This window comes from Kogia breviceps, chromosome 19, assembly GCF_026419965.1.
Source record: "Kogia breviceps isolate mKogBre1 chromosome 19, mKogBre1 haplotype 1, whole genome shotgun sequence".
NCBI classification, from domain to species: Eukaryota; Metazoa; Chordata; class Mammalia; order Artiodactyla; family Physeteridae; genus Kogia; species Kogia breviceps.
Window position 1 is genome coordinate 42,685,222 of NC_081328.1, and position 25,381 is coordinate 42,710,602.

The window sequence follows — 25,381 nt, forward strand, 5'->3', positions numbered from 1 at the left end:
GACCCTGCCTCCCCCTCCCCCAATCTTTGCCTGGGTGGCCGAGCCCTGGGCTCCGCCCCTTCCCCCATCAGACCGGGGGAGGGGTCCTCCTAGGCGCGAGGTAGCGGACGCTTGGCGGCTGGAGACGTGGGCAGAAAGAGGCGGGACAGAGGGGGTGTCAGGGGCCGGGGTCTGGCCGCCGCGCGCCGCCGCGCGCCGCCGCCCCGCCCAGTCGGGCGGTGCAGCCCACGTCCCGCCACGCGGTGAAGTTTGCGGAAAGTTTTGCAGTTGCTTCCCCGCCCGCGCCAGCCGGGGAGTTGTGACGCAGCGTCTGGGGCTCCAGGCCCGGACAGAAAAGAGAGGGAAGGCGAGGCGGGAGACAGGGAAGCGGAGAGCGAGTGCACGCCGGGGTCCTCCTCGACCCCGCGGATCCTTCTCTCCCGCCTCCCCTTCCTCTCCCTCTCGGCGCTCTCTCTCGGGCCCCAGCCCCGGCCCCGGCCCCGGCCCCGCGCCCGCCCGCTCCTCCTCCCCTTCCCCTCCCACGCTGCCCGCTTCCCTTCCCCTCTGCCCCTCAAACCCTCCTCCCGGGTTCTGCGCTCCTCCCTCCGCCCTCCCTCCGCCCGGCCTGCCTCCTTCCCTCCTCCTCCGCTCCTCGCCCCGGGAGGCATCACTTCTTGCCGACCCGGAGGAAGACGCGAGCCACTCACGGGCGGTCACCACAGCCCAGCGCCGGGGTCGCCACCGCGCGCCGCGCCCGTGCGCCCTCGGTCCCTGCGTCCCCTAGCGCCACGCCGCGGGCATGGGGCCCGGCCGGCCGGCCCCCGCGCCCTGGCCTCGTCACCTGCTGCGCTGCGCCCTGCTCCTCGGGGGTCTGCACCTCGGCCGCCCCGGGGCCGCCGCCGCTGCCCTCTCGGGTAAGGCGCTGCCAACTTGGCCAACTTCGGGGGCGGGCGGGGGGAGTGCCAGGGAGCGGGCCTCTCCCGACTTTTCCCTCCTTTTTTATTTTTCCAGAAGTGTGTGTGTGTGTGTGTGTGTGTGTTTATGTGTGTGCGTGTGTGACTGGGTTTTAAAAAATCGTCTCTGCTTTTCTGAAAGCGGGGGAGAAGGGAGGAGGAGCGCGCCTGGAGGTGGGGGGAGGACCTGAGTGGAACCAGATGTGGCGGGCGGCGGGGGAGGGGAGCCCGGGGGTCTCGAGCCGCCTCGGAGGAAGAGGGCGGGCTCCGGGAGGACCCCCGCGCCCGCCCTCTGGGACCACCCGGCGCCGGCCCTGCCCTGGGCCCGGGGACAGACAGGGCGCGTCCGACGAAACCAGAGGAGGCTCCAGGCCGGGCTCTTTGCTTTGCTCCAGGACTGATGCATTACTGCTGTTTTTGAATTATTCGTAAGGGCTTGTTTGTCTTTGATGGCACCTCGGGGATGTTTGTATTTTCTTTTCCACACTTGGTCTTCAAGGACAGCCTGTGGCATGCGGCATCCGCACCAGTTGAACGCAGCTCTGTGGGGCAGTTTTGTTACATCAGGAGGATGCAGCGACAGGCTGGGCACGGTGTGCGTGCGTGCGTGCGTGCGTGTATGTGTGTGTGTGTGTGGTGTAGTGTTGTGTGGGCGGCTCTGGCCAAGCTGGCACCTCTCCAGAAGGGACAGATCTTGGGCGGCAAAAAAGCTGCTAAAGATGCAAAAACCCACCCGACAGAAAACAAAAACCCGAAGCTGTGCATTCTTTCTGCTGGTCTTTCAAAGGATGACAGTGAAGTGTAGGGACAGACAGACCCCCTCACCAGGAATCCCAGAGGGAAAGGGAAAGATCTACTTCTTGGGGGGCTTGCAGGAGTCAGAGCTGGAACTGCCAGGGAGTGTGGTTATTACAGCTTCATTGCTGGGCCTATAAAGCTTGGTCTTGCGTTATGTTTCATTTGGGGAGGGGGCTGAGTGAAAGGGGACAGTCAGTGCAGCATGTGCAGTTTTGTGCCAAGTCCAGACAGCCCCCTGGAGGATCTGGGGCCTCTAGCCACAGCCAGTGCTTGCTGGGTTGGCCTGCCCCACTGATGGCATGATGTAGGCGACCAAGACACGTATTTGCTCTGATTGTGCCCGGATTGTGCTGATGGGAGAGGTGGGGGCCGGGTGATGCATATTCACACCGGGCAGAGCCCCTCTGCTGAATTCCAGACCCACCCGGGAACCGAATGTCAGGCAAACACAAACCAGGAAGTACCTCCCTATCCACTGCAGGTCCAGGCACCCAGGCTGTTGCCCTGCCTCCCTGCATCTCACTCCTCTGTGAAGGCAGGCTGGGCAGGAGGGGTGGAGGAGCCTGGCCATTCCAAGAGCCCCAGAGCACATTGTAAAGCCAGGCCCTGGGAGAGTTGTGGCCAGAGTGCTGACTCGGCCTTTTCCCCTATGGAGCCTTTGACAGAGGGAGCTGGAAATGTGTGGTGAGAGGCCAGGTCAGGGAGGATGCCTGGAGTGGCCCTCTGCCGCTGGGTCTCCTCCAGGCCCCCCTTGCCCTTCCTCAGGCTGTGTCCCTGGGCTTGTATCCCCCATAGCCTCCAAGAGGCCAGTCCCCAGGGCCCAGAGCAATGCATTGATCACCCCAGAGAAGCTTAGGTGTGGGTAGGCGTGGATGGAGGGTAGCTGGAGATGAGGGTGGGGGTGGGGTGGGGATAGCCTGGTCTCCAGAGCAGCAGCTGAGCAAGAGGATGTTGAAATTGTTGCAGGTACTGTCCCTGCCCTGTTCACTCTGCCCAGAATACTCCTCTTCTAGCCGAATTCTTTCCTCATCCCCTGTACCTGACGAATTAGGTGGTCACTGGGGAGAATTTATCAGCACCAGGCTCCAGATGGCCCCAGGAAATGCTCGTGGGAGATAGGATTCGGCTTGGCAGGCCAGTGCTGCTGGGGTGAAACTTACCCAGGGGGTGATGTGCACACGGTGGCTTCCCGACCACCCGTAGGGGAGAGGATGGGGCACCGCCGAGCCCCTTGGGGGCGGCAGGGCAGCAGCGCCTTCTTGGTGTGGAATGGCAGAATCCATCTTTTGTCCACCCGCCGCCGTGAAGTACCCAAAGGGGTGCCCTGCAAAGCTTGTGGCTGGAAGACCTCTTTGTTAATTGCAGTATTGATGCATTTTTGTATCCTTCACTGCTCCATGCTGAGCCAACTACTTGGGGAGGAGGGAAGGTACAGGGGAGGTGTAAGTTGTGTCCTTAGAGAAGCAGCAGAAACTGTGTGGGGCAAAGGGTCACCAAGGCCTTCGGGAGGGAGGCTGGGAGGGACCAGGCTTTGCAGACGCGGGGAGGGGAGCAGAGGAGAGAGGGCCAGACTGGCAAGGCAGCCTGGGCTGTGCTGGGGATTCTGTGGAAGCTTGCTGGGCTGAGGTGGAGAGTTCCTGAGTGGGGTGGGGGAGAAGCTCGAGCGAAGAGGAAACTGGCCAGCTTTCCGGGAGGCCAAGGTGGGGGAGCAACTTGCTGGCTGGCGGTGGGGAGCCCTGGCGAACCTCTGGGAGCTTCTGACCAGAGGAATGAGGTGCAGATTAGAAAGAGGGTTGCTGGGAGCCCCAGGCATCAAATATCCAGGTTCAGGAGTGAGGAGACCTTCGGAGATCTTGCTGTGGGGACAGACCCCGCTGTCTAAACGACAGGGAGGGAGGCACCCCTTTGGAAAGGCAGCAGGTACTTGCTGCTGCTGCCAGAGTCAGCGGGACAGATGGCCTGCACTTCTGGCCTGGGTCCTGGTGAGTCATGGAGTTCAGAGCTTTCTTACTGCCCCTCCACCCAGTCTTCCTTTCTCCAACCGCTTGCCTTCTGTGAGCTGCCAGGGCTGAGATGGTGCCTAGCTGAGCTGCGGTCAGTGCCGAGATCCAGCCCTTTGCTGGGTTGACCTGGACAAGGTGAGGGTGCAGGCAGGGGAGGAGGGGGCCAGGGTCTTGGTCCCCATTGTTCACAATAGGGAAATCTCATCAGTTTCCTGATGCCTGCAGGGTATGGTTGATTTGGGCCAGTGAGGTGATTTCAGAAGCACCATGAAATTCTCAGAAGAGCATTCATTTGGATTCACCACTAATTTAAGCGTTAAATAGGAACCCTGTTGCACCCTTCATAGAGATGAAGTGGTAACAGCAGTGGCTACCATTCCTCATGCTCTGGGCGCCGTGCGGCATTCTGTAGGACAAGGGCTCTTCCATCTCTCACAACCCTGGGATGTGTTATCACCCATCTCACACACTGCCGGTCAACAGGCTAGCGATGTTAAGTCGTTTGCGCAAGAACACACAGAAAGAGGTGAAAACGAGATTCGAACCCAGGTGTGGCTGCTGAGCCTGAGCACTTAGGCAGCAGACCACGCTGCGTCTCCGTAAAACGAACTTTGCCAGAGTGTGTGTTAGGAAAGGCTGGAAAATGCTGCTTTAAGGGCTTTCCCCCAAAGCTCCAAGTCCTCTAGAACATCCTCTCAATGTGTCCTCCTGAGAGGAACCCCAGGAAGGGGGTAGAGTGGGCGGCCCTCTGTTACACCCCAGCTGTCTGGGTGCTTGTCTCTTCCCCAGCCCCAGGGGCCCCAGATGCAGGGACAGAGCCCCCCTCAGTATCCTCGGAGGTCTGAGGTGCCTGCTCCTGAGGGACTGAAGGGGCCCGATGGAGGAGGATCCCCGCTTCCCTGCGGTCAGGGATTCATATTTGTTCATCCAGTCAGAGGATGTTTACCGAGCCTGCGCAGTGCTGCGGGAAGGAGTGACTGCGGCCCGTTCTTATGAGCCCACCACCCCTGCACCTCCTTTGGGGGTCCCTGGACTTGGAGGGCCTGGGCATTGCTGACAGGAAGTGTCCCTTCCGGTTTAGTCCTTCATGAGATGACGGGGTGCCACTTTCTTATGATTGGATCCTATAAATCGGGGCGCGGGGGGGGTGCTTTGAGCGGTGATGCAGCTCTTGGAACTCACCCCGGGCACTGCAGATCCCAGTCACTCCTCAGCTAGGGGCTGTGTCCTGAAAAGGCAGACGGAATGAAGGCTGTATAGTGGCATCTGCGGCGTCAGCCAGCTCCAGCCTCTTAGAGGACAAATTGGGTTGGTCCCCCACCTGTGGCTCCATGTGGAGCTCCAGTGATTAGTTTCTTGCCTGCCCTTGCCCCTCTTCTTTGGACCCTCTGTCCCCTCTCCTGAGCCCCTCGACTGTGTAGACTCCTTCCATCCTGCCTGGCTGGGCCCAGGCTCTCTGCCTCTCCTCAGCTCTCCCCGCCCCACTTGAGTACCTCTGACTATGCATCCTGCCCCTGCAAAAGCCTTGGTTGTGTTGCAGGACGATGGCTCTGAAACCTCAGCTTCTTAACAGTCGCCCAGCCCCCCACGCCTTTCCCCTGCTCTCCCCCTTAGCGCGCGGCTCCTTCCTCCCTCAGCAGTCACTGTTCCCCTCCCTCCAGGCCTTTGCACACACCGCTCCCTTTGCCTGGAATGCCCTTCCTCTCTTCTTGCCTGGCTGCCACTGTCCCTTCCTCCAAGACTCAGGATCCTGAGAAGGACACCAAGGGGTCCTGGTCACTGCCTCTTGGGCTCACCTGGGCTAAAGGGACACAAGTTCACAGAGGGCGAACACGGGGATAAACCCCAGAAGGGAGGGGCTGCTTTTTTTCTCTTTTTCTTGTGGGTCACTTCTAGAAGGACATGGTGAGAAGCTGCCGTGGTGGGCTTGGAGCTCCTACAGGGAAAAACAAGAAGCCACTTTCCCAGCCTCTCCCGACATCCTCAGAAAGTGTTTGGAAGGGGAGGCCGACACGGCGGCGCTCCTCGCCGTAGACTGAGGCTGGAGGGGGCGTGGCTGGGAACGCCTCGCCTCCGCAGTCTCAGATGTAAATCGGGACAGGGTGGGGTGGGGCTGTAATTAATGCCACTCGCCAGCTGCGTGACCTCGGGCAGAGGCTCAAGTTTCTTCATTTGTAAGATGGGAAAAATAAAATAATAGCCCCTCGTAGGGATATCGTAAGAAATGACAATATATGTATGAGTTATGTGGTACAGTGCTGGACACAGTCACTTCTTAACAAGTAATATTAAATTATTGCTATTTTTATTATTATTAGGAAGACAAAACATGAATATCAAGGGACTTAAACATGAAAAAAAACACAATTCTCGACATACCAAGCCCTAACTATAGCCACGTTTTTTTAAATCAGTAGGCCTTTGGTTACCCTTTACTGCTTGATGACATACCATAAGTGCCTAAAAGTAACCGTACTTTTTCTGAAAGTAAATTTAAATCCTAAAGAAAAAAAAAATCTATCCTCAGCGGTCCTTACCCCCCAGGCCCCTCAATTTACTTCCCTCCTTTTTTGCTTCTCTTCATCATGAAGCTTCTTCAGCTAAACTTCCTTTCAGAGCTGACTTCCCTGGACTCTGCCCTTTCAGGGCATACCGAGCTGCCAGTCATCCTGCCTCACCGTAACCTGCCTCCTAAGGAGTTGCCTCCCAGCGGTCCTGGTAATTAGGCTTCCGAATTACTAAATGCAGTGCCCCTTTGCAGGCCTCACCTTGCAGCATGGGTGCTGTTGATAGCCTCAGTTTTAATGATGCATGCTCGGTGGAATACGGCCAGACCATACAGGGGTAACATAAAAAATCTGAGGTCCTCCCTTCCCTCCACACGCACCCTAACAGTAACCACTGTCAGTAGTTTTTTAAACGGTGTAATCTTCCGTTCTTTATGCATATACACCCATATAAATACTCCTTTTACACAAACAGATCCCCCTCCCCTTTTTTTTTTTAGCGTTACGCGGGCCTCTCACTGTCGTGGCCTCTCCCGTTGCGGAGCACAGGCTCCGGACGCGCAGGCTCAGTGGCCATGGCTCACGGGCCCAGCCGCTCCGCGGCATGTGGGATCTTCCCGGACCGGGGCACGAACCCGCGTCCCCTGCATCGGCAGGTGGACCATCAACCACTGCGCCACCAGGGAAGCCCAGAACCACGCTTTATACTGTATAATACAATGAATTTTATTTAATAATATTCAAGGCATTTCCATTATAGGCTTCAGAGCTGTGCCATTCTTAATGGTGCTCAGTAGTTGGTAGGAAGGATGTACTGTTGTTTTTTTAACTGCTTCCCTATTGATGGACACTGAAAATTTTCTCTCCCTCTGGCCTCTGTGATGTGGTTTGCATCTGCAGTCTCTGCCTCCTGGCTTCCATCCTCAGTCCAGAGCCCACATTGTTGCCAGATTTGTGATCCAAAAGGGCGGATTTAATAGCCAACAGAACAGAGTTGAATTGAGAATTTTAGGCCTTCCATAGTCAGGTTCCAGCCTTTCTCTTCAAACCCTTGAGCAAGTCAAATTCAGATGCCCTGAGCCCTGCCCAGTGAAGCCCCTGCTCCCGCTTTTCTCTTGGCCAGGAACTCCTGGCTCCGCAGGTGTGGCTCTGGGTCCCCGCTCATACCTGCAGCCTCAGCTGGAAGGAGACTTTCTCCCCAGACTCCTTTTCCATTTCGTCGCTGCCGCCCACCTGGGGGAGCCCCTTCCTCCCCTCCCCGACTGTGAGCACCTCTGTGGCAGGGCTTTGTCAACCCTGCACAGCTTCCAGCCTTGGACACTCATTTAGTAAATATTTATTGAACCAAACAAAAAAAGACAGGTGTTCTAAAGAGCTCCCTCCCCCCACCAGTTTTACTGAATGTAATTGACATATAACACTGTATTGAGTTTAAAGTGTACACATAATGATTTGATATCTGTATGTACTGCAAAATGATCTCTACAGTGTTTAGTTAACATCCATCACCTGACATCTTTACAAAGGTTTTTTCTTGTGATGAGAATTTTGTTTGTAGTAGTGGAAAGGCAGTGAGTTTGTAGTAGTATAAAAGCAATGAGTTTCCAGAGTTTTAGATGATGTCACAATCGTGAAAAACATATGGTGTAGAATTAAAATAAACAGAAAGAAAGTCCAGTGGAGTGGAATACATTTCAAAAGTCGACTTAGACTGTTATAAGAACTTAATGTAAGACACACCAGAAGCAACACACAAATGGGAAAATGAATCTGTACCTGTAAATGGTATTGGACAACAGGATTATAATTTAACATTTTTAGTTTCAATTTACAGCTGATCACGAGAAAATTCAGCTGGCAAGTTGTCATGTAGAAAGTGCAAAGATCACTAGAAATTAAAGAAATTAACTTTAAAAAATATGTAACTAAACTAGTAAAAATAGAAAACCTAATCTTGGCAGAGCTGTGAGGCAACTGATACGTATGACTGGACCACGTAAATTAGTTCAGTTTTTTAGCATTCAGTCTTTCAGACAAGATGTAAGAAACTAGATATGTAAGACTTCATCTCCTTTGACCTCATAATTCCACTTGGGGAATTTGTAAGGCATTAATCCCAAAGAGAAAAAAAATGTTCATAGAAGTGCTATTTATAGTAACAAAACAAATTGGAAACCATCTAGATGCCCAACAACAAGAGCATGGCTAATCAAGATATCTTAAAACGATGGACAATTTACATAGTTCTAAATGACAAATATAGAATATAATGACACATGTGATGCCAGGGACTTCCCAGGTGGTCCAGTGGTTAAGACTCCGCCCTTCCAATGCAGGGGATGCAGGTTCGATCCTGGGTCGAGGAACTAAGATTCCACATGAGGTGCAGCAGTGTGGCTAAAAAAAAAGAACTAATGTCAGTACATGGAAATATATCTAAGAAGGAAAGTTATCATGACCACAAGGCAATCATAAAAACTAATATACACACAAGGGTAATAATTAAGTGAAGATGCATGTCTGATCACTGACATGCATTTTCTCATTCATTTGGTTAACTGTTTTGTTTTCCCGAGCACTGACAATGTGCCAGGTGTGGTATTTGATGCTGATGACACCATGGTGAACAAGCCAGTCATGAATCCTACCTTCCTGAAGGCTTGTATTTTAAGAGCAACCTCTCCCCTCAGCCCCAAATGTAGAGGAACATTCTAGAGGCAAATGTGTGCTGATTTCATTTTAGGTGCAATTTTTAAGTTTGTTAGAAGGAAGATGGAAGCAATAGACTGCTTTGAAATCTCAGACACAGGGTTGGGAACCTGTCTGACTGCAGAGGGAATAGCACTGAGTCAGACCAGCTTGGTCAAATAGGAATTCAATAGGAAACAGCCTTGCAGTCAGTCCTGGTCCCCGAGGAAAGGATTTTCTAACTTCATAGATGCTTAACCTCCTTACTAAGGATCTGAGGATCCTTGGTCACATTTGCTTTACCTCACTGTGTGTGTGTGGTGGGGGGGGGTGAATCTTTGAGTAGTTGTAGATGTGACATATCACACCAATACTTCACCATGTATCAACTAAAAACGTTCTCCTATAAAACCATAATACCGTAATCACATCCTAGAAATATAACAGATACTATAGTTTTTTCTAATATGTAGTTTGTGTTTGAATTTCTCCAGTTGTCCCAATAATGTCAGCTATTGTTTAAGTCTAGGACTCAATCTGGTGTCGTGTCTCTTCAGCCTCTTTTAATCTAGAATAGTTGGCCTTCTTGTCTTTTCTGACACTGGATTTTTGATGACTTCAGGCATCACATGTTTGATGGAGTGTTCACAGTCTGAATTTGTCTGATTGTTTAATAATTAAATTCATGTTAAACATTTTTGGAAAGAAAACCACAGGGGTGGGACACAAATGTGTCCTTCCCATCATATCACATTGTCGGTTTGTTCCCTTATTGGTGATGCTGACTTTGATCAATTGGTTCATGTGATGTGTAGCAGACCTCTCCACTAAAAAAGTACCTTTTCTTCTTTGTATTTAGTAGATAATCTAAGGAACTATATTCTTTTTTTAAAGATTTTTTTTGATGTAGACCATTTATTAAGTCTTTATTGAATCTGTTACAATATTGCTTCTGTTTTATGTTTCGGTTTCTTGGCTGAGAGGCATGTGGGATCTTAGCTCCCCGACCAGGGATCAAACCCACATCCCCTGGAAGGCAAAAAGTCTTAACCGCTGGACTGCCAAGGAAGTCCCTAAACTATATTCTTTTCTTTTTTAATAATTTTAAAAACAAATTTATTTTATTATTTATTTATTTTTGGTTGCGTTGGGTCTTCGTTGCTGCGTGCGGGCTTTCTCTGGTTGGCGGCCAGCGGGGGCTACTCTTCGTTGCGGTGAGCGGCCTTCTCATTGCGGTGGCTTCTCTTGTTGCGGAGCACTGACTCTAGGCGTGTGGGCTTCAGTAGTTGTGGCTCACGGGCCCAGGTGCTCCGCAGTATGTAGAATCTTCCCGGATCAGGGCTCGAACCCGTGATTCCCTGCATTGGCAGGCATATTCTTAACGACTGCGCCACCAGGGAAGTCCATAAACTATATTCTTTAAAAAGGCAAGTTGCTCACAGCAGTACTATTCATAATAGCCCCAAACTGAAAACTAGCCCCAAACTGAAAACTACCCAAATGCCCATCAACAATAGAATGGATAGATTATGGTGGCGCCACACAATTAAGTAGTATACAGCAATGAGAATGAGCAACTTGCAACCACATGCGATACTGTAAGGCTCACAGAAATACTGAGCCAGATGCATTCATACCGTATGATCCCATCTATATAAAATACAAAAAAGAGGGTAACGCTGACCTGTGCTGTTTGAAGTCAGGAGAGCAGTTACCCTTAGTGGGAGAAGTTGTAACTAGAGGGAGTCACAAATAAAATTTAGAAGAACAACAAACAGGGAGGAGGCGATGTCTGGAATATTTATGGCAAGAAGCTCACATAAGCCAATGAGAAAAACACAGCAACCTCCACTAGTTTTAAGGCATCTAAGATTAGAATACATGAGCCAGTAAAGGCTGGGAACAGAATTCACAAAGAAGGAATACCAATGTCTAATATGCCTTTGGAAAATGTTTTAAATCACTAGCAAAAAAAGAACAGGCAAGATACGCTTCACAAAGTGCCAACAAAGATTGCTGTAACAATATGGTCAATATATTATTTATAATTAAGAAAAATCTGCTTACAAGTTGAAGAGCAGTAATAGCTAGGGAATGAGTAAAGGGAATGTGGTATATCACATCATGGAATAGCATACAGCCATTAAAATGGTTTTTACAAAATTAAAAGCTACAGAGAAATCCTTTTTCTAAAATATTAAGTACAATAACAAGACTCAAAAACATGTTTGGGTGTGCGTGTGTATGTGATATATAAATGAATGTAACTTGTATGTGAGGCATAGAGACAAGATAAAATGGGTAAAGATCAGGGCTTCCCTGGTGGCGCAGTGGTTGAGAGTCTGCCTGCCAATGCAGGGGATGCGGGTTCGTGCCCCGGTCTGAGAGGATCCCACATGCCGTGGAGCGGCGGGGCCCGTGGGCCATGTCCGCTGAGCCTGTGCGTCCAGAGCCTGTGATCCGCGGTGGGGGAGGATGCAGCGGTGAGAGGCCCACGTACCGCAAAAAAAAAAAAGAAAAGATTGGTAAAGATCAAAATTTAACAGAAGTTATGTCATATTCTGTTATATTATGTATTGATTGTTTCATATTGTTATATTATGTATTGATTATTTAACAGGGGTGATTTTTCTTTTTAGCATGTCGGTAATTTGCAGCAATGGGGGTGGCAGAGGACAACTTTCTGTCCAACCAAGTGATTCCAGTCGCACCCCCCGCCCACTCCCATCACCTAACTGGTCCAAGCCTGCAGCACGTGACCCCACGGGGCCAATCAGAGTCTCGTGGGGGCGGGGCGGGCTTTTCCCAGGCGCAAAGGGATCCCTGCAGGGTCTGGTGCAGCACGGAGGGGACAGCCTGGCTCCAGGAGGGGAGAGTGGAACCTGGGTTCAGGGTGAGTGGCACTGAGGCCCAGGCTGGCCGAGACCCTGGTTACAGTTTTCCCTAGTCACTCCAGGCCTGCCCCTCTTGTTTTTTAAAAATGATGAGTTGGAGTTGGGCTTCCGCTACTTGCAGGCGAGGAGGCCTGTGTAGGAGGGTCAGCCTCAGAGCGGGGTTTCCTGAAGGCGCACTCAGGGTGCTCACCAGCAAGAGCTGGATCACCGGTGTAGGCACCCGCCTCAGGCTCTTTCCGTTAACAGACCCTCCAACGCGAACCTCTTGATCTTGCACTTATCAGCGGAGTGTTTACAGAAGGGACAGCTGGAGAGGATGCAAACGCTGTAATATAAGTTTGCATTTCGAGACACTAGGACACGAAATTCTGTAAGTACTAAATGGCCGTCCATACGGACAAGATTGGAATGCAAATCAAAAAGGTAGCAGTCAGGGAACAAGCTTTTGGAAGGCTTCCTCCTTTTTGAAAACCTTATGAGGTTTTTATATAACACTGTAACAAGTGAGAAAAATGGAAACCGCGTTAATGTTTACTGAGCACGTATAGTCTGTCAGGGTCAGTATTAGGCAATTCCACATGCACTGTATTTTTTTTTTTACATAAATTTATTTATTTTGGCTGTGTTGGGTCTTTGTTGCTGTGCGCGGGCTTTCTCTAGTTGCTGCAAGTGGGGTCTACTCTTTGTTGCGGTACACAGTCTTCTCATTGCTGTGGCTTCTCTTGTTGCAGAGCACGGGTTCTAGGCACGTGGGCTTCAGTAGTTGTGGTGCCTGGGCCCAGTGGTTGTGGCTTGCGGGCTCTAGAGAGCAGGCTCAGTAGTTGTGGCTCACGGTCTTAGTTGCTCCACGGCATGTGGGATCTTCCCGGACCGGGGCTCGAACCCGTGTCCTCTGCATTGGCAGGCGGATTCTTAACCACTGCGCCACCAGGGAAGTCCCTGTATTTTTAATCCTCACATTCCTCTATTTCACGGATAAGGAAATTGAGCCAGATAGGCTGCGAGCCGGGATCACATATCTAGTGATTGGTGGAGCAGGGCACTCAGTCCAGTTTGCTTCCCTGTATGGTCTTCTTTTATTTTGTAAACAAAGTATGCATTATAATATAATGAACATTTGCGAATCCACCACCAAATCCAAGACATTACAATACTTATATCATCTACCTATGTGCTTCTCTCTTTCTCTCTCTCTCTCTCTCTTTCTCTCTCTCTCCCTGTTCCTCCCACCCAGTCTCTATTTTGTGTTTATCCATGCCTTGCCCTTGCTTTAAAATTTTTTCATTCTTGGGGTATAATATAAATACAGGAAAGTGAACACACCATGTTCAGATGTTCAGCTCAATGAATTTTCACAAACTGAACACACCCATGTAACCAAGGGTCGGATCCAGCAAATAGGAACATTACCAGTATTTCAAATGCTTTTAAACATTTTTTCCATAACCTCATTAGACATGGATATTTTTTCTTCACAAATTGTCTGTTCATACATATTCTTGATCATCGCATCTGTTCAGGTCTTAGGGGCTTAAAATTACTGGGTCTCTATATTTTTTTCTTTGGCCTATATGAGCTTCTTGCCATATTTGTTAGAAATCTCTCCCCCCACCCCAAAAAACAAAAACAAGAAAAAAAACAAGGGATTTCCCTGGCAGTCCAGTGGTTAAGACCGCACGTCCACTGCAGGGGGCAGGGGTTCCATCCCCGGTTGGGGAACTAAGATCCTGCATGCCGCACAGCGCGGCCAAAAAAATAGGGGAAAAGAAAAAGAAATATCTTTCCCCTGTTTGTTGTTCATTTAAAATTTTTATTCTCTGGCGGTCCAGTGGTTAGGACTCCAGGCTTTCACTGCAGAGGGCCCTGGTTCAATCCCTGGTCTGGGAACTAGGGTCCCTAAAGCCACACATTGCAGCATCTATATCTATATCTACGTCTGAAGTATCTTTTTATCCCCCCTCCTCCTCCACACAATTGGCCTTGTTAGTAAGGTTTACAAAGCCCTTTGGGGTCGAACTGAGTCCAGGCTACTCTTCCCCCTTTTACGCACCAGCACCTTTTCTGTTTCACTAACCCTCCCTCCCACAAGGCCCTCAGAAAGACAGTGTTACATATATATATTTTTCAGGATCAGAATACATTTTTATGGTTGTAAAAAATGTTACCTATTTATAGTACACAACTCAAAAGGTAGAAGAAGTTACAAAAAAAGAAAGGTTACCTAAAATTTCACCTCTAAAAAACAGGCATGTTAACATTTTAAAGAATATCCTGCCAAACTGTGTCTCCTCTCCTCTCTCTGTATAAAACTTTACATAGATGTTTTAGTGTTGATTTGTAACATTCTTTCATATGTCAGTATGTCATCAGTGTATTTCCACCCAGTGCTTCCATGGCTGCGTAAGATTCCGTTGCACCGATGTCCCGTAACTATACCTTGTTGGACATTCAGGTCGTATCTCTTTTTAATTTCTAAACATGTAAATTGTAGAAAATACAAAGAGAAGAAAATAAAAATCACCAGGTATCCCATAAGTCAGTGATAACCACTGTTAACACTTAGGCATGTGCAGTGGTTCTGAAACTCTGGTGAGCCTCAGAATCGTCTGGGAGCCTTGTTTACAGTCCAGATATTCCTTCATCTTGAGATTCTAATTCAGTAGGTCTGCTGTAGGGCCTGGGCACTTGCTCTGTAAACAAGCACCCCTGGCGATTTGGACACCCAAGTTTAATAACAAGAATGCACAAAGGTCTTTTCAGACTTTAGTTGATTTAAAAGAAAATAGAAATAAGGTCTTATTATACATCCAGTTTTTAAAAATCAGTTACAGTGTGAACCTCTATTCATGTCGAAATACTCTTATAAATTGATTACTGTTGTCTGCATAGTATCCCATTGTGTGAGTGTATTTCAGTTGACACAGTCAGTGCCATATTGTTGGACATTAATTTTCCCCCAGTCATTGTTGTTATAAATAATGCTGTGTAGCAAAATCTTTGCGTAGATTCTTAATTATTTCTTTAAGTTAAATTCATAAGAAGTGAACTCTGGGGCTTCCCTGGTGGCGCAGTGGTTGAGAATCCGCCTGCCGATGCAGGAGATACGGGTTCGTGCCCTGGTCCGGGAAGATCCCACATGCCGCGGAGCGGCTGAGCCCGTGAGCCATGGCCGCTGAGCCTGTGCGTCCGGAGCCTGTGCTCCGCAACGGGAGAGGCCACAGCAGTGAGAGGCCCGCATACCGCAAAAAAAAAAAAAAAAAAAAAAAAAAAGAAGTGAACTCTGGGTCAAAGGTCTGTGTTTTTGAAGGCTTTTGACACATGGTGCCATGTTCTCCTCCAGAAGGGTCGCCCCCAGGGCTGCTGTCACCATGAGCTCCCTTGTGGGGGGCGTTGTGGCGAATCGTTCCATCCGTGGTCTCACCCAGTCCTGCCAACCACTCAGGGGTCAGCACCAGCACAGCTCCTGGCACATGCGAGGTGCTCAGTACTTGTTCTGTGCCATAAACAGGAGTATTTCCTCCACTGAACAGTTGAGGACACTGAAGGTTGAAGAGGTCAAATGACTAGTTCAAGAGCAGGAATTCAAACCCAGCCTTGAACCCAGAGCCCAAGCTCTCTTAACCATGCTGTTGATTTTTTTTTTTTTTTTTTTTTTTTTTGTGGTACGCGGGCCTCTCACTGTTGGGGCCTCTCCCGTTGCGGAGCACAGGCTCCGGACGCACAGGCTCAGTGGCCATGGCTCACGGGACCAGCCGCTCCGCTGCATGTGGGATCCTCCCCGGACCGGGGCACGAACCCGTGTCCCCTGCATCGGCAGGCGGATTCTCAACCACTGCGCCACCAGGGAAGCCCCGCATGCTGTTGATTTTTAATTAATATCAAGAGAGGGAGGAACTGTGATGGTTGTGGGAGCAGTAATTTTTAAAATATGGTCCTAAAAATATACTGAAGAAATCAGGAAAAGGGTGTGAAAGGGTGGGGAGAGAGAAGGGTTTGGAGGACCCTCACAGACATTCCTTTGTAGGTCGAGTCTGTTGTGTCATTGGAGGTCTGAGTGATGTCACAGTGGTGGAGATGATGGGTCTTGTGTATATATCTGACCCTTTGTAGCTTCCAGGGCAAAGCAAGTCAAACTCACTGAACACTGAGCAAGGAGTCGGGTTCTGTGGGAAATGCAGAGAGGTTTGGTTCCTTCAAAGACCTTAAGATGCCCCGTGTCTCGCTTCCCTCAGTTTTATTTACTCTAGAAACATTATGATAATATAAGAGAAAGTTACACATAATCCCAACCTCCTGGCACGATAAATAATTTCATGTTTCCCTTATCCCCTTCTATTCACTGTCCATACATGATCTGCTTTTAAAGGAGGATGCAATTCAGAGGATGTTAAACCCTTGCCTATAGGACACAGGACAGCTTGCCTTTGCACCTCCCCTGGTCCAGCTTAGTTCAACACACATGTATTTTTTTTTTCTCAATTGCTATTTATTTGCCTTGTGTTTTTCCCAACATCACACCTGAGCCCAGCTATTCATAGGAAAGGGGACTCTGCCTCCTTTGCTAGGATAGCTGGAGCCATTATCCTTCCACATAAGCTTTATTAGAGAGGTTTTTATTCATGGAATCTAGTAAATGTTTGCTTCCTTCAAAGTCATTGAATATTGTAATTTTTTTGCATTAATCAGCATTATACCTACATGCATGCATGAGGCATGATGTTTACTCCGATGCTTTTGGTGGGAACGTTCATCTTATGAAAAAATGAACTGAAACCTAAAGCATTCTCCCAAGGAACACCTATTATGCATTCCACTGAATTTGCTTCTTAGTTTTCTTTTTAAAAAGCTTTTTCAGTTATTTTTTAAAATTAATTAATTTTTAAAAATTTATTGAAAAAAATAAAACATAATGGTGCAAAAAGTTTGAAAGTAAAAGAATTGGAAAAGATATACTGTGCAAATATAAACCAAAAGGAAATTGTATAATAACAGATACAGTAGACTTGAAAGCAAATGCGTTACTAGAAATAAACAAGGGCAACTTCATATCAACAAGTCCAATTTACCAGGAAGTTTTAAATTTGTATGCACGTAACTTCAAATTATATAGAGCTGCAAGGAAAAAACAGACAAATTCACTATCATAATAGGAGATTTAACATACTGCTGTCATTCACTGATAGAGGATACCTCTTTCAGAACCAGTAGACCCCCCCCCAAAAAATTAGTAAGGATATAAGAAACTTAAATAACGTCAGCAGCAAATTTTATTCAACAAGCAGATATATAGTCACTATGCTCCAAAACTTTTAAATTACAAATTATTTTCAAGCACACTTGGAACATTTTTAAAACTGACCATAAAAAAAAAAAAAAAAACCTGACCATATTATGCTATAAGGCAAATTTTAACAAATTTCAAAACACACATGTATTGAGCACCTGTTGTATGCCCTGAACTGGGGAGATAAATGGATAAGACATGCTCCTGCTGTGAAGGAACCATTTAATGGGTGAGAGAGACCCTAAAAGAATCATGTCAATATCCCCATAGATCTCTCCCTGTAGGTCTCCCCAGGAGGCTGTGGAGAGGCAAGGAGGGTATTTTTGAATTCACTTCACAGGTAAGAAAACCCGAGTACCCTAAGGTCATTTACATTGTAATGGCAGAATCAGAACCTGAACTCCTAGACTAGATTCTCAGCCTGCGCTGCTCCAACCCGTTCCTCCTCCCATTCTTGGAGCCCCACTGCCAGGTGACTGCCTGAGTCCCAGCGAGGGGCCCACGCAGACTCTGTCCACCTCCTCCTGCCCCAGCATCTGCCACCCCAAGCGGCGTGGACCCTCGCCACCTCCTTCCACTCTCCCTTCCAGCTGCGCGTTTTGGGACCTCATTCTCCCTTTACGACTGCCCTTGGAGTTCATTTCTGCAGAACCAGAATGTGGCGGGGACAGCAGCATACCCCATGCTGCCCTGACCTCCCCAGAAGTACCCCCCCTTTCCCTTGTCACACTGTCCATGGCTTCTTCTTGCATCTCCCTTCCAGGTGCACCTGAGGAGGGTCCAAAAGCTCAGAGGTCAGAAACAAATGATAGTTGCCAGGGACCCATCCATGGGAACTGTGGGAGGACTCTGCATCTGGACTGTGGATTTATTTTTCTTTTAATTCTTCTGAAGAGCAGCTTAAACACTCAAGTCCTTAGCTTTATTTACTCTTAATCATTTCCTCTTATCTGGATTGCAGCATCTGCTAAGCCTGGTTCCCAGGCTCTCTGCTGTGAAACAGACTCTTGAGTTCACAGCCCTGATCTGGGCAGAGGCTCTTCAATGTTAAAAAACAATAATGGGGACTCCCCTGGTGGTCCAGTGGTTAAGAATCTGCCTTCCATTGCAGGGGACCTGGGTTCAATCCCTGGTCGGGGAACTAAGATCCCACATGCCGCGCGGCAACTAAGAGAGCCCAGGTAGGGCTTCCCTGGTGGCGCAGTGGTTGAGAGTCCGCCTGCCGATGCAGGGGACACGGATTCGTGCCCCGGTCGGGGAAAATCCCACATGCCGCGGAGCGGCTGGGCCCGTGAGCCATGGCCGCTGAGCCTGCGCGGCCAGAGCCTGTGCTCCGCAAGGGGAGAGGCCACAACAGTGAGAGGCCCGCGTACCGCAAAAAAAAAAAAAAAAATCTTCAGAGAGCCCAGGTGCCGCAACTACAGAGCCCATACACTCTGGAGCCCGTGCACTACAACTAGAGAGAAGCCCACGTCGCAGTGAAAGATCCCGCATGCCGCAACTAAGATCCGACGCAGCCAAAACTAAATAAATATTTAAAACAAACAAAAAATAATGGCCTTCCATTACCAAATGCTAAAGGTACAAAGCATCTTTAAGCATTTTCTTGCTTAATCTTCCCAGACACTCATGAGATTGGTCATACTGGTGTCTTCCCCAAAGTGAGGCTTACAGAAGTGAAGCAGCTGGCCCCAGGGCCCAAGAAGAGATTTGCACCTGGGTGGGTCCAGATTCCAGAGCCACCCTCCTAAGCCCTCCACCGTGCTTCCAAAGAAGGTGTGGGTAAGGAAGGTTCCATTGGTTTGTCATTGCAGAAGTCAGCAAGTGTTTAATCTTTGACATATAGTTTTAGAGAGATCCTAAAGGTTCCCAAGCAAAAAAGGCTCTATGTTCATTTAACTTTTGTGTTGAGAAGCCAGAGCTGGTGTGTTCAATTAAGAATATGCAGGTTAGGACTTCCCTGGCGGCGCAGTGGTTAAGAATCCGCCTGCCAATGCAGGGGACACAGGTTCGAGCCCTGGTCTGGGAAGATCCCACACACCGTGGAGCAGCTAAGCCCATGAGCCACAACTACTGAGCCTGTGTACCACAACTACTGAAGCCTGTGTGCCTAGAGTCCGTGCTCGCAACAAGAGAAGCCCACCGCAATGAAGAGTAGCCCCCACTCGCCACAACTAAAGAAAAGCCCACGCGCAGCAACGAAGACCCAATGCAGCCAAAAATAAACAAATTAATTAATTAAAAAATAAAAAAGAAGAATATGCAGGTTAGAGGAGGCACAAGCCACCTACATGGATTGGGGTCGTCAGGTACTTCCTCGGTATCCGAGCTCCCACTTTGGGGAAGTGAAAACGCTGGGATTGTTTTGGTTGAAGGGACAATTTAAGTAAACCAACACAGAGGAAGTAAAAATAACAATTTGTTACTTATACATCCCAGAAACAGGGTGAGGGGCGGGGGCTTGGTGGCCCAGTGGGCCAGGGGAAGGGCAGCCCTCAATCCCAGGTCATCAGTGGGCAGGACAGAAAGAGCAGGGTAGCGGGCACCTAGTGCTTACCAGGTGGTTGGGGCAGAGGTCACTAATTGTTTTCTTTTTTTCTGAACACTGCTTTTATTTAATATGCACCACATGCACATGATGCAGGCAGGGAGAGGTTATGAATCCATGCATTGAAGGTGAGACCAAATGGGACTGTTGTCAAATGTGTGCTGAGTCAATTAGGATGTTGCTCAAAGTTCTTTATACTTAATGGTTTCCTCGAAAATAAGTGCAGAAGCAGAAATGTGTACACATCCCAAAGCATCTTCTTCATTTGGTTTCCTGTGCTTTCTTAGCATTCTGTTTTCCTTTTGCCTTTTCTACTAGTGGTATTAACTGCTGGTGTTCTGCTAAAGTCTTTAAGAATTTCATAATGAATGGCAGATAATTATGCTTCCTTCTGATATTTTCAATCTTGTATCTTTTTGATTTCTGTACTTCTTCAATAAGCATCTGATTTTGGGCGACCTCTGACTGAAGAGCACTTAACATGTTATTACCCTGACCTGTATCCATAGATTCCTCCTCAGCAAGTTGTCTTTGTAACTCTTCTATCTTCTGTTCATATATCATTTTTCTGTCAGACACAATGGCCATTAAGTTAAATTGAATTTCACCTTCACTGTACTTTTGTACCCTTTTTTCTATGAGTGGCCTCACTGTGCTGATCCAGCCATCTTGATGACATGCACCTAAATCAGTGGGTCCTTCTCTTAATCCATCTAATTTGTACAGTCTTCCATTACTAGGAACATAACTGACAAAGTGAAAAGCATCTTCTTTTGGTGATGTCTTTGCATCAAATTCAAACATCTGCTGTCTGTCGAAACTGTTGGGTACTTGTTGAATCACATCCGAATTAGTGCCAAACCTTTCATAGCTGCATCAAAACTTTGTGAAAATTCTTTAAACCCTGATAATGTCTCTCCTAAACGGACATCTTGATGGGTACAGTTCAATAACACACTTACTATGGCTTGAGTAGCACAAGCATTATTAATTACCCGCTTGGCAAAAAATATCGTGTCAAGTCTGGAGTCCTGAACCACAGAGGCTGCTGGTTCTTCTCCTGGCTGCCACTTCAAAAGAAAAATCAGGGGCTTCCCTGGTGGCGCAGTGGTTGGGAATCCGCCTGTCGATGCAGGGGACACGGGTTCGTGCCCCGGTCCGGGAAGATCCCACATGCCGCGGAGCGGCTGGGCCCGTGAGCCATGGCCGCTGAGCCTGCGCATCCGGAGCCTGCTCCGCAATGGGAGAGGCCACAACAGTGAGAGGCCCGCGAACCGGAAAAAAAAAAAAAAAGAAAAATCAGGGCTTCCCTGGTGGCGCAGTGGTTAAGAATCCGCCTGCCAATGTAGGGGACACGGATTCGAGCCCTGGTCCGGGAAGATCCCACATGCCGCGGAGCAACTAAGCCTGTGCACCACAACTACTGAGCCTGCACTCTAGAGCCCGTGAGCCACAACTACTGAGCCCACGTGCCACAACTACTGAGCCCGTGCACCTGGAGCCCATTCTCCACAAGAGAAGCCACCGCAATGAGAAGCCCGCACACCGCAGCAAAGAGTAGCCCCCGTTTGCCCCAACTAGAGAAAGCCCGTGCACAGCAACGAAGACCCAACGCAGCCAAAAATAAATAATAAAAATAAAATTTAAATTTAAAAAAAGAAAAATCAACCCATGAACTGGCTTTAATTTTTCAAAATTCTCAGGCTCTAAACTCCCTATTTCTTCAACTTGGACTCCTCGGCAACTGAATGCTTTAATGAGCTCGGTGAAGACCCGGGGTCACTTTCCACGCGGCGCCACTCTCTGGCACTGCGCATCGTGCCCTCTCCCCCACCGCTCCATCCACCGCCAGCCACTGGGATCGGCACACCTGCATTGCCTCGTCAACCCCACATCCCCCCGCCTACTCCGTCACTAATTTTTCAAGGCTCAACTCTTAAGTGGTTATTTTAAAAGGTGCCCCCCCAAAAGCAAAGCAGGAACTTCGGGTGGGAATCCCAAACTCAGACCCTTATCTAAATGTCCAGGCTCTGGGTGTGAGCAGGTTTGTCATACGGTAAAGTGCCAAGGCAGCAACTCCAAGGAGTTGTTTTTCTCATCACAACTTTAAAAAGAGTGCCATGCCTTGCTTCGAGAACCAAACAAGTCCTCCTTGAACGTTGCCACGTCAGAAGGCCATAGAACTGCCAGCGACTGGAGTAAAAGCTTGTGGTGAATCGTGTCAGGATTTCTCAGAATCATATTGTGCTGTGTTTCAGACATGTCTCGAGAAAGGAATGCAGCGAGTCACAGGGACATTGTGGTTGCTGGGCAGTGGAGCCTAATTTAGAGGGGACCCCCCCAACACACTTTTTTTTGGGGGGGGGGGTTGAAATAGGCACAACCCTCTGGTCATTCTTTATTTTTTAACATTTTTTTTTCTTTTCTTTTTTTTTTTTTTTTGTGGTGCGCAGGCCTCTCACTGTTGCGGCCTCTCCCGTTGCGGAGCACAGGCTCCGGACGCGCAGGCTCAGCGGCCATGGCTCACGGGCCCAGCCGCTCCGCGGCACGTGGGATCCTCCCGGACCGGGGCCCGAACCCGTGTCCCCTGCATTGGCAGGCAGATTCCCAACCACTGCGCCACCAGGGAAGCCCTCTGGTCATTCTTAATAGAGACCAGGATATTGAAGAATGTTTCTCCACTCTGATAAAAACAGTAGTGCCAACATGATAACATATGGCCATTCTCCTTCCACTTCAGTGTTGGAGTAGGGGGGGTGCAAAAGGGGTGGGTGGGGACTGTGGCAAACCGGTGAGCCCCCTCTCCTGTGGGCAGCTCCACCCAGAAACTGTGACTGGCGCCTTACAGGCACACTGGCTCAGCATCGTCAGGCCTCAATGTTTCTGAGAGAAGCTGGAAATGCAGATTTTTATGTGAAATCTCTCCAGTTTTCAATGATCGCTCACTTTTCTTTCACATACCGTGACGGCCAAATGCAGCTTGCCTGTGGGTTATCAGTTTCAAGTACCTGAAATAGTTGTTTGGAACTGACCATTCTTCCTGGTCTCCCATCTCTGCTCTGCCCCTTATTAACTGTGTTATCAAGAGGACTGATCTCTCAGTTATTTAATACCTGTTTCCTTATCTGTCAAATGGAGATAGGAATTTTACCTATTTCTGAGCATTGCTGTGAGGATTAACGAGAAAGCCTGGGAAGCTGGTGCCGGGTACCTAGCCAAGTGCATGGTAAACATTAACTTGTATCATTATTTGTGGTCTCTTTCCATAAGTGCAGGGTGACCGTACATCCTTGTTTGCCTGGGACAGCCCTGGCTCAGGCTTGTAGTGCTGTAATTATTAGAAACTCCCCTTCTCATTCTCAACATGAGACAGTAAATGATATGGTCAACTTATATGAGCAGATACTGGGGTGACGCTGTTCAGGACTTGAATAAGGTTTAGTCCTAACGGAAAAGTCATGGTTCCAGTTGTTTGAGTGTCCTTGGACAAGTCACTTAACCTTTCTGTGTTTCAGTTTCCAAATTCTAAAGGACTGACAAGATGAATTCTAAGACCCTCCAGTTCATATTCATTCTGTCATTCGACATTTACCGTGAGTCCAGACTATGGCAGGCAAACGCTGGGGACATGGAGAGGCTGAGGATAGAACCTGAGCCCTCAAGGGGCACTTAGCCAATGAGGAACTCATTGTGTTGTGTGAATGGGGGGGGAGGGATCCTACCCGTTTTTCTATGTTATTTGAAAGACTGTGAGTTAGAAATTGTTGGGCTTCCCTGGTGGCGCAGTGGCTAAGAGTCCGCCTGCCAATGCAGGGGACACGGGTTCGAGCCCTGGTCCCACATGCCGCAGAGCAACTAAGCCCGTGTGCCACAACTACTGAGCCTGTGCTCTAGAGCCCGCACGCCACAACTACTGAAGCCTGTGCACCTAGAGCCCGTGCTCCACAACAAGAGAAGCCACCGCAGTGAGAAGCCCACACGCCACAACTAGAGAAAGCCCGTGAGCAGCAACGAAGACCCAACGCAGCCAAAAAAAAGAAAAATTGTTCTTAAAATAGTTCTTGTGAATCCAATGGTTTATATTTGAAACCTCAATTTCTCACAAACAAATCATTAGATTTTAGTTTAATTCTCCACACGTTTCTCTTTCTTTGTTTGAAAAAGACTTCACTGTGGAAAATACAGAAAGGCCTAAAGGAGATTTTTATTCTTCCTTTCTGTTGACTCTGCAGTAAGCAGTAGGGGGGCGGGGGGGGCTTCTAGTATTTTAGCTTTAAGTTACTGCCCCCCCTCACTTCTGCAGCCGCTTTGGCAAAGCTAAATTGTTTTTTGTTTGGCCAGTTGAACCAACCCTCCCCATCACCACCCCCCCGCAGTGAAAGCCAGGAGGTCTAACCACTGGGCCGCCAGGGAATTCCCCAAACTAAATTTTTTAAAAGTTGCTCTCTCTGTCCCGGTGTCTCCTTTATTATAGATCCTCTCACTCATTCATTTACTCATCCTAAATCAGAGGTATGGAGCATCTAATCCAGAGCTGGGGCTGGGGCTCTCCTACCCGTGCTTTTATGAAATAATCTGCTGACGACTCCCACGGATAAGTGAGACAAGTGTGGCTCCGCGGAGGCCGGCGCGGCCTGCGTTAACGAGTCGGCGGGCACTGCTGTCCGGGCTGTGATCGCTGGGCGCGGGCGGCGGGCGCGTGATTTCTGCGCCGGGACTGCTACGCCCCCACCCACGCGCTCCCTTCCAGGGGCGAATGCGGAGCTGGGCCCGGGCCCAGCCGCGGGTCCTGGATCCTGCCCTTCGCTGGCTGGTCAGTGAGGTTGGATTGTCCTGGCCCAGAAGGCCACTTCCTGCCACGACCGGAGCCGGCCGTTGTTGTGAAAGTTGCCCCCCCGGGGAAGGAAGTGGCTTTGGGCTGTTTATTTTGGCTGCGGGCTAGCAGACGGCGCCGGAGGCCGCCGACCCGGGGTTCGCAGAGCTGGGCTGGGGAGCCTGGCGGACCTCATGGCCGCGGCGGGGCTGGGGGAGGGGTCTGCGCCCAAACGCCCCGGCCGCGTCGCGCCGCGGAGATGGGGGCACATCGCGGAAGGGGGGCGCACGGCCTAGGTGGGGGGCGCACTAAGGTGGAGGGCGGGCGCAGCGGCCAAGAAGACCCGTTAACTCCGTGGACGGGCGGGGCCCAGCACCTCGGGTCCTGGAGGCGGGCGTGAGGGAGCATGGGGTCAAGGTGGGCCCGCCCCTGGGATGCTCCGGTAGAGGAAGAGACGTGGGGACCAGGCAGAGGAGCGAGGCTGCGGGAGCTGCCCGTGAGCAGAGGGGTGCTGGGTCCCCCCAGAGGTTAGAGGCGATATGGGGCTCGGCACCCCCCCCCCGCCCTTCCTAGGCTTCGTACAAGATGGGGCCTGGGAAAGGACAGGCCGAAAATATCGTGATGCTTTAGTCTGAGAAGACAAAAGACAGCAGGGCATGAGATCAAACACTCTTAAATCGCCACGGGGGGAAGGTCAGGGCGGGTGAGGATTTGCGTCTCCGAGAGCCCCAGGAGACGGCTCCCCTCGGCCGGGGGACCCAGGCAGAGCCTTGGGAGGGTGAAAGCTGCCTTTCCAAATTTACCCGAATTCCCATCCCCCCTTCACACCATCCTCTTGCCTGTATTAGGTGACAAGCCCATCTCTTAACCCATTCTCTGCCAGAGTTTGCTTTAACCTCTTAATAGAACACAGC

The 25,381-nt window shown here is 49.6% G+C and overlaps 1 protein-coding gene and 1 pseudogene across 1 annotated transcript in view; one reads left to right on the top strand and one right to left on the bottom strand.

Annotated features, from left to right (window-relative positions):
- Window positions 1–277: 277 nt before the first annotated feature.
- MRC2 (mannose receptor C-type 2) overlaps window positions 278–25,381 on the top strand; it is a 55,820-nt gene continuing 30,716 nt past the window's right edge. Inside the window, exon 1 of the mRNA XM_059048710.2 lies at window positions 278–893. Coding sequence (XP_058904693.1) covers window positions 779–893 — 115 coding nt within the window. The 5' untranslated portion in view covers window positions 278–778. The remainder of the gene's footprint in view (window positions 894–25,381) is intronic.
- Window positions 19,830–20,617, bottom strand: LOC131746972 (ubiquitin carboxyl-terminal hydrolase isozyme L5 pseudogene; annotated as a pseudogene).